The sequence below is a fragment of the Solanum verrucosum genome, unplaced genomic scaffold, assembly GCF_900185275.1.
Source record: "Solanum verrucosum unplaced genomic scaffold, falcon-dt-bn FXZP01000790.1, whole genome shotgun sequence".
NCBI classification, from domain to species: Eukaryota; Viridiplantae; Streptophyta; class Magnoliopsida; order Solanales; family Solanaceae; genus Solanum; species Solanum verrucosum.
The window spans coordinates 153,480-162,633 of record NW_026020307.1 but is presented as its reverse complement, the minus strand read 5'-3'; the positions used below and the strand labels follow the sequence as shown (position 1 = coordinate 162,633).

Below are 9,154 nucleotides of genomic sequence, written 5' to 3'. Positions count from 1 at the left end.
TAGCCATTGTGAATCTCCTTATAGTTGTTAGTGAAAATTACAATACTACAATTGAAAATAAAATGATGAAATAAAAATCTCTTTCGGTTGCCGCGCGAATATCTCACTCTATTTAAGGAGTTTCAAGCCCACTACAACAAATATTTTCACCGGTCCAGCTGTTGCTCCTCAGTATACACGCAAGTGTACGTGGTCGCTCAAGTAATATAGTTTCTTTTAAAAATGAGTTTTCGTTCCCAATGGACTTATGATCGACTTATATTTAGTACTTAACTCTTCAATAAAACAAAAGTAACCTTTTAAAAAAAGTTTGATGATTATTAACTACTACTACTACTACTACGAATTATGCAATAACTAAAAGTAACTAGTGCGAACAACTTGAAATTGATGTTTCAAGCAAGTAAAAGACAATTCCAGCGCGGCAGCATGCAATGGATTTCATGTATTGTATTTCAGGCAATGAACTAATTTCGGTTATCAAGTTACTGATTTACAGGGTTAATTGTATGAGTTGGGTCTCTCAACCTCTAGTCGCCTACTCCAATTAGCTATCTAACTACATCTTGAGCGGGGATAATAGGGCCTAACTGGTGAGCATTTATATTTCATCATGTTTCGTAACCAAGCAAGTTGTTCGTCCGGGCGTAACTCCTGAACACACATCCTCTCAATGGAAGATCGAGCTTTCTATATTCTCTGGCCTATCTACTCTCTCCTCTCTCGATTTTAAGAATAGACAATATGTTTATCTCTAGATGGCCAGTCAAGAAATACTAAAACAAGAATATAAAAGTAACTTAAACGATAACCAAGAATTAATTCAAAAACTTCTAATATTCAACATTCAATCCGTAACTACATCCCCAGAATTAGGGCGTTTAGCCACTCATAATATTCGAAAACCACAAAATGTAATTGTTCATACGATTTCCTGAAATGAGAAGAGATAAAAAATCAAAACCTATTACAAACATTGAACTTGCTCTTGCACACCAAAATAATGTCAAACTCCCTACAAATTAGCCTTAGGGGTCTATTTATAGAAGTTGGGAAAACTAGAGTCAAAGTCTAATTCAACAAGGAATCCTTTTAAATCAGTTTTTGCTGGAAATTTCAGAACAAGGATGGGGTGTTGCGCCTCCCATCGCGCTAAGCAGGCGCTTCTGAGGTTTCCGTTGTGGCGCGCCGTGCCAGGTAGTGTGCCTGGCATGTGCGGCTGTCGTTAGGGCCTTGGCGCCAAGGAGGATGCTATGTAATATTGGTCTTGGTGCTCCGGCCAGCCAGTACGCCATGCCTTGGTGGTTCTATCCTTTAGTTTATTTTTGCGCTTTCTTACTTCTCCTTTCTTCGATTTGACTCCAATTTCCTCGAGAGTTCCTGAAACAACTAATCATGTGTTTTAGTGCACAATCATCACAAGTTACACAAAATCAAGCGAATAGACTCAAGATATCTTTAAGTCAATCCCATAATGGGCAAATATCGACGACTTTGGCATATAAATATGCCTAAGATCACCACCCCACACTTAAACCTTTGTTTGTCCTCGAACAATCTTTAGACTATCAACTCTTTTTCATAACCCTTGGACTTATCAACCCACCTTAAAATCAACCAACCACATTTAATCATGATTTTGTAGTTCACATTGGATGCAAAATTTCAACAACTTTACTATATCATTGTGATACACCAAGTTACAACACACATGCTTAAATAATGACTCATGTATTATTTTTTTTCCCGGGCTAATGCAAACTCATACAAACACACTAATTAGACAAATCTGAACATGTGCCATGATTGCCCTCACTCATTTGTGTTTAGTATAGCCTTTCACTCAGGCAATCATATTATCAACAAGGCCTATTTTTCAAACATTGTACTCACTCTCACAAATGAAGTTCTTACTTCTCTTAACATGCCATAAGCTTGCCCATAGTGTATTTTTACTTTCACATCATATTTCTCAAGGAATCAAGAGGACTTCTATTTGGATGTAATGTCGTCTTAGGGTAAGGAAGGGAATATTTTGGATATTTTTAGTGACTACACCTCCCTAATGCACATGTATTTGTTCCACCGAATCCACATCTTTCACTACATTTTATTTTCTTCTAAGTACACACTTCATGAATGTTATCCCTCTTCAATTTCAAGCTCTGCCCCGTATGCTCCTTATTATTATCATCTTTTTTTTTTGTTATATATATATGTCTTTACACTAGCCACCCTCAATTTAGGTGCACAATATCCTTGGTAGGGCCAAGGCTAATGTTTTAAGCATACTTATGAAATAGCCACCCTCAGCTTAGTTGAGGTGCACATTATCCACTAGGGACCAAGGCCACAACAAAGTTTTTTTTTTCTACACTTTTATTTTCCACACATCATAGCATTTCCACTATTTTTTCCACTTACACGAACATTTTCAACCTTTATTCTCAACATAGTGCATCAAGGATTTCATTGGGATCAAATACTTTGGTATCAATAGAAAGGGTTTCGGCTTATTCATGTGCTTTAAAAAAATAAAGCTAAGGCTCAATGGGGCTTGACTAGGATCTTTTCATTGGTACACATAGATTAGAGTAAAAAAATAGCTTTTTCAAAGAAATGCCTCAATCCTCTTCCCTAAGTCATACAAGTTACTCATTCCACACACAGGGCAAGTTCTACATATCAATTAAAGCAAGAACCAAACAATCACTCACCACACATGGCATCACGACACACATACAAACATATCATACTAGCATGCTCATACAACTTGCATTACGGTATTACTACTTAATTAAGTCCACTTAGATTCATTCAGAGTCAAAACAACGAACACATGTTTTTTTCAAGGTTACCATTCTTTTGCATTTTCCAATTGTGACTACCCATGACGTCTGACTAACTTTTTCAGACATAGTTTCAAAATACCAAGGTTGGTTTCTCAATTCTACTCCTCTACGTGACTAATTTTCCCTTAAGACGGTCGTCAGCCATCCATTATCGGGAACTGTTACTCCTAAGATGACTCTAAGACTCAATAAAACAATAAAACTAATCCTAATCGGTTCAAAGGGCTATCCTCAGGAAAAGTACAGAAAACAAAAGCTGAGTAACCCAAAATAAAATAACATAAAAAATAAAGTAGGACTCGATAAAGCATTAAATTTTTATACACAAGAGAGTTATCTCCCACCCCACACTTAAAAATTAGCATTGTCTTGCGCACAATTAAAAACAAAGTATATAATTAGAGATACTCCCTCAGGCCTTTAGGCCTCGTCGTCATCATCACGAAACACCATCAAAGCGTTGGCATCCTCATCAACAACATCCTCCTCCTCCTCATCATCCATTTCTTCGTCCGCGGTGGCCTCATCATCATCTAGAGGCTCCTGAAATGCCAGACCAATCCTACAAATGTAGGCTACACTCTCCGTCGACGGGTAGCGCTCCGCCAAGGGTTTCATCTCATCATCAGTGACCGGGTGACCCTGATCTACAGCTGCAACTCCACCATACCAAACATGCGAGCCATTACACTATCATCTCTTGCCTACCGCTCCTGAGCTGATAACATTGGTCTATGGGACGTGTCAAACGCCTTAGTTCGAGTGACATCTACCATATTTCAAATCAAGTAGGGGGCCCTAGCAATATTCATATCTAACTTCACCTCCTCAATACCCCCAGCCCTCAGAAACCGGGTGATCAACCCCCCATAAAAAATGGCCACCTCATGTTATTCCTAAACTTCATCATGTTTTGCCTTAACACTGCCCCAACATTAACGAGCATACCCTTCATCAACATATAAACTAACACCACCCTATCTTTCGTCACATCTGAAAAGTGCTTAGCCGGTAAAAATACATTACACACAATTTTCAGCCAAACTCTCGCGACTTGGTTAAAATTTGCATAGTGGAGAGTGGAATGCCTCCCGGTGTCCTTACTCCTGTACCACCTAGTAGTGGACTCTACCCCACACAACGTATGATGGATATCTCTATAGGGGGGTCCTTAAGCCTATTATAATCTTTACCTTCACGGTTAGGGGTACCCAAAAACAAATTCAATGCCTTAGAAGTAAAGCGTACATCCTTTCCCCGAATTGGAACAATTTTATTGAACCTAGTTTTCGTGTTCCAATTTGCATAGAATTCCCTAACTAAAGTCAAATTGCAATCACCCTGTTCCTCAAACATAAACCGCAGCCGAAGAGCAATCACAATATTATAAATTAAGGGAAATAGAGATTGCAAATCATTCACAAACTCGTCCCCAAGGTATTTGGCCTCCTTTTGGCTCTCAAGCCATCATGCCCATACCGCTCCACAACTTTCTTACCGAATTTTTGGAACAGAACCTGGCTACTTGAAGATTCTGCACCCTTTCCCCTTCAATTACGCTAAGAACCTGCCTCTCCTTCCACATTCTTGCTTTTGGGTGCCATTAGTATCAATTTAGAAGAAAAAAGTGAAAAAAAAATTTGAAGAAAAAAAGTGGGGGTGGGGGGGGGGGGGGAGTCGGCTGGCAGTGTGAGTGGAAGGGGTTGAGTCGGGTCAACACCTGGAAAAAAATTTAGCCTATTTTTCTGGGCGTTGGTGAGATACTGGTGCGGTACGCCGCCAGTGCGCCATGTTAGCGCATCTGAAGTTCGCACTCTTGCGCGGCGCGCCTGCCTGTGCTCTATGGTTTACCTCCTAGTGCGGTACGCCAATCAATACGCCACCTTGGGATTTTTTTAAAAAAAAAATTCACTAGTACAAAGTAAGTTACAAATAATGAAAATCCTATCTATCTAATAAGTAAAACTAACGAAATTTACTAGGTCCTAATAAATTAAACTATGCTAAAAATTTCAAAATTTAAAACAAGCTACCTATCTATTACATATTGTTCACGGGTTGCTTCCCGTGGAACACTTGGTTTAACATCGTGGCTCGACTCAACTTGGATAATTCGTTATTCAGCTCAAGAGCCTCCGATCACGATCCGCATCTTCACCAAAGTAGTGCTTAACTCTATTCCCGTTCACCAAGTACATTAGGCTATGTTCACCTTTAACTTCAACGATCATCCTTACCACTTCAAAGGGACCACTCCATTTAGACCTTAGTTTTTTTGGGGAATAACCTTAGTCTTGAGTTAAAAAATAGTTCATTTTCTCTCGGAGTGTAAGTGCGAGGAACTATATGCTTGTCATGCCACCTTTTCGTCCTTTCTTTGTAGAGCTTGGCATTCTCATACGCATGAAGTCTAAACTCCTCAAGTTCATGTAACTGATCTAGTCTCTTTCTATCGGCCAGCTCGGGGTCAAGATTTAACTTCTTTATCACCCAATAAGCTCGGGGTTCTAATTCTGTCGGAAGATGACATGATTTACCAAACACTATATGATAGGGTGAAGTCCATATGGGCATCTTATATGCAATCTTATACGCCCACAGTGCATCATCCGGCTTCTCAGACCAATCCTTTATTTGTGCATTCACTGTTTTCTGCAAGATTTGCTTCACCTCTCTATTAGATACTTCTTCTTGCCCACTTGTTTGAGGATGGTAAGTTGTAGCAACCTTATGACGTATACCATACTTAGCAAGAAGATTTTTCTCTAGATGGTTAATGAAATACTTACCACCATCACTTATGATTGCCCTGAGAGTGCCAAAACGAGTGAAAATATGCTTCTTGATGAATTTTATCATGACTCTTGAATCATTCGAGGGAAGAGCTATAGCCTCAACCCATTTGGACACATAATCAACAGCCACTAGAATATATTGGTTTCCATTGGATGATGGGAAGGGACCCATGAAGTCAAATACCCCACACATAAAAAATTTCCACCTCAAGATTGTTACTTAGTGGAATCTCATGTCTTCTCGATATAGTACCCAACCTTTGGCATTTGTCACATCCCTTAATATAAGCAATAGAATCTTTAAATAACGAAAGCCAAAAAAAACTAGATTGTAGTACCTTATGCGTCGTGCGCTCTCCTCTATGGTGACCTCCATATGGGCTAGCATGACAACTTTCGAGCACTTTCATTACCTCATACTCCAAAATGCATCTTCTCACCACCCTATCCACTCCTTGCTTGAATAAGAACATTTCATCTCAGATATAGAACTTAGCATCATGAGTTAGCTTTTTCTTTACTTGGGTGGTTGCATTCGGAGGGTACTCTCCACTTATTATCAGATTCACTATGTCCGCATATCAAGACACTTGAGAGATATCTAGTGCCATCAACTGTTCATCCGAAAACTCTTCCCGAGTTTGTTCCGCTTTATGTACATGGGAAAAATCTTCCAACCTACACAAATGATCAACTATTTGATTCTCAGTACCCTTTCTATCTTTGATCTCAAGGTCGAATTCTTGAAGAAGCAATATCCACTGAATCAGACTTGGTTTAGCATCCTTCTTATTGAATAAGTACCTAATAGCTGCATGGTCAGTATAAACAATCACCTTGGTACCTACCAAATACGATCTGAACTTATCGAAGGTGAACACTAGAGCTAGCATTTCTTTCTCAGTCACTGTGTAATTAGCTTGCACAGAATCCAGGGTCTTGCTTGCATAATAGATTGAATGGAACACTTTATATTTTCTTTGTCCCAAAACTGTACCCACTTCTACATCGCTTGCATCATAGATGAGTTCAAATGGTAATTCCCAATTAGGAGTAATTAAGATGGGAGCTTCAATCAAGTTCCTCGTCAACATCTCAAAAGCTTTCAAATATATCTCATCAAATTCAAATTTCACATCCTTTCTCCCAAAGGCTGCACATAGGTCTAGCAATCTTGTAAAAATCCTTGATGAATCTCCAGTAAAAACTTGTGTGTCCAAGGAAACTTCGCACCCCTTTTATAGAGATAGGAGGGGGCAATATTTCAATGACTTCCGCCTTGGCTTTATCTACCTCTAATCCCGATTTCAACACCTTATGGACCAATACTATACCCTCTCGAACCAAGAAGTGACACTTCTCCTAGTTTAACACTAAATTGGTGTCTTCACATCTCGCAAGTACTTTATCAAGATTCCGGAGACATACCTCAAAAGACTTCCCAAAGACAGAGAAATCATCCATGAACACCTCCACAAAGTTCTCCACCATATCATGAAAAATGGCCATCATACACCTTTGAAAAATCGTCGGTGCATTGCAAAGTCCAAATGTCATGCGTTTGAAAGCATAAGTACCATAAGGAATGTGAACGTGGTCTTTTCCTGATCCTCGGGCGCAATCAAAATCTGATTATATCCGAAATACCCATCTAAGAAATAGTAGTACTCCTGCCCTGCTAGTCGGTCAAGCATCTGATCAATGAAGGGAACCGGGTAGTGATCTTTTCGTGTGGCCTCATTTAGCTTCAGATAATCCATGCAAATTCTCCATCCGATTACTGTTCTAGTGGGAATCAACTCATTTTTCTCGTTCTTTACCACTGTCATACCTCCCTTCTCGGGAACACACTACACAAGATTTACCCACTTACTATCAGAAATTGGGTACATGATTCCAACATCTAACCACTTTATTGCTTCCTTTCTCACCACTTCTTTCATCAAAGGATTCAGCCTACGTTGATGTTGTGTACTCGGTTTGTGATCCTCTTCCATATAGATTTTGTGCATACATAACGCCGGACTAATCCCATGAATATCAGCCATCTTCCATCCAATAGCTTTGTTTCTTCGCTTTAGGACTCTCAATGTCGCATCAACCTGTATTTAAGACAATTATTCAGAAAGTATTACGGGTAAAGTTTCATTAGTAACCAAATACGCATACCTTAGGTGAGCAGACAAAGATTTCAATTCCAACTTAGGGGCTTTTTCAATTGATGGTTTGGGTGGAGGCCCTAACTTACCGTTGACATCCAATTTTGACCCTCCACAATATAGATTAATCATCGAGCTTCTTCAATTTCAAACGATTTAAAATAATTAGTTTTATAAAATTTCAAAAAATATTTTGCAAGTTATTTTAAATAATTTTGTCACTTTTTATAATTTTTAGATAATATATATGTTTTACATAATTATGTTATAATTACTATATTTTATAAATATTTGAAAATCATCACAAAAGAGTTTACATTTTAGTTAAATATGTTATTAATTTACTTTAGTCTAAGTTATAGTTATAATTTAGAGTTAATTATTTTGTAATTAATTTAATTATTTTACAATCAAATTAATTATTTTATGTCGTTATGATTTATGAAAATTTGTCTTGTTGCAATTTTTAGCCAATTGCCTATCCTATCCTTAACCCTTTAAAAGACAAAAAATTGGCCCTTTTTTCACCCCCTTTTTAACAGCCCACATTCCATTCAAACAAACCCAAGCCCAACTTCCTCATTTCCATTTTTTCTCCTAATCCACCCCATTTCTCCAATACAACCAGCCCACTTTTCAATCACAAATAACCCATCAGCAGCAGCGTACAATACCAATACGGGGAGAAGGCCCAAAATAGTCCCTCATCTTTGGGTTAAGACTCAAATTCATCATTGAATTTTCACATGGAGCACTAATAGTTCCTCATGTTTGCAATATTGGTGCACTTTTGGTCCTCCCCTAAACTTTTCCCTATTTTTTAACATTAATTTTGGTCATAATTTTATGTAAGGAATGACCCATCGTCTTTTTATATATTTAGTAGAAATAATAACTCTATGTGAGAGAAGGTGAGAAGAAGAACACATTGTTCTGTTCAGTATAAATATTATTGCAGCTAAACTAAGAACATTTTAACATATGACATTGCAAGAAAAGAAAAAATTGTACTATTGTACGTGAAATCATCGTGATGAATCTCTCAACTTGACCTGCAATACGATTTCTACTAAACAAAATAAGGTGTTTTTCTTCTCATAATCTCTCACATGGAGTTATTATTTCTACTAAATATATAAAATGACGATTAAACATTCATACATAAATTATGAATAAAATCAATGTTAAAAAATAGGAAAAATTTTGAAGAAGGACCAAAAGTGCACCAATATTGCAAACATGAGGGATTATTAATGCTCCATGTGAAAACTCAAGGATGACTTTGAGTCTTAATTAAAAGATGAAGGACTATTTTGGGCCTTTTCTCACCAGTACGCAACCCAGCGAT

The 9,154-nt window shown here is 38.0% G+C and overlaps 1 protein-coding gene across 1 annotated transcript; it reads right to left on the bottom strand.

Moving 5' to 3' along the window:
- Nucleotides 1-5,111: 5,111 nt before the first annotated feature.
- On the bottom strand, nt 5,112-5,819 carry LOC125835035 (uncharacterized). The gene has a single exon (XM_049514171.1). It carries the CDS (start codon nt 5,817-5,819, stop codon nt 5,112-5,114), a length of 708 nt encoding a protein of 235 aa, XP_049370128.1.
- Nucleotides 5,820-9,154: the final 3,335 nt, after the last annotated feature.

Coding starts and splice junctions, on each gene's coding strand:
- LOC125835035 (XM_049514171.1), bottom strand. CDS start 5,819: ATGGGTCCCTTCCCATCATCCAATGGAAACCAATATATTCTAGTGGCT.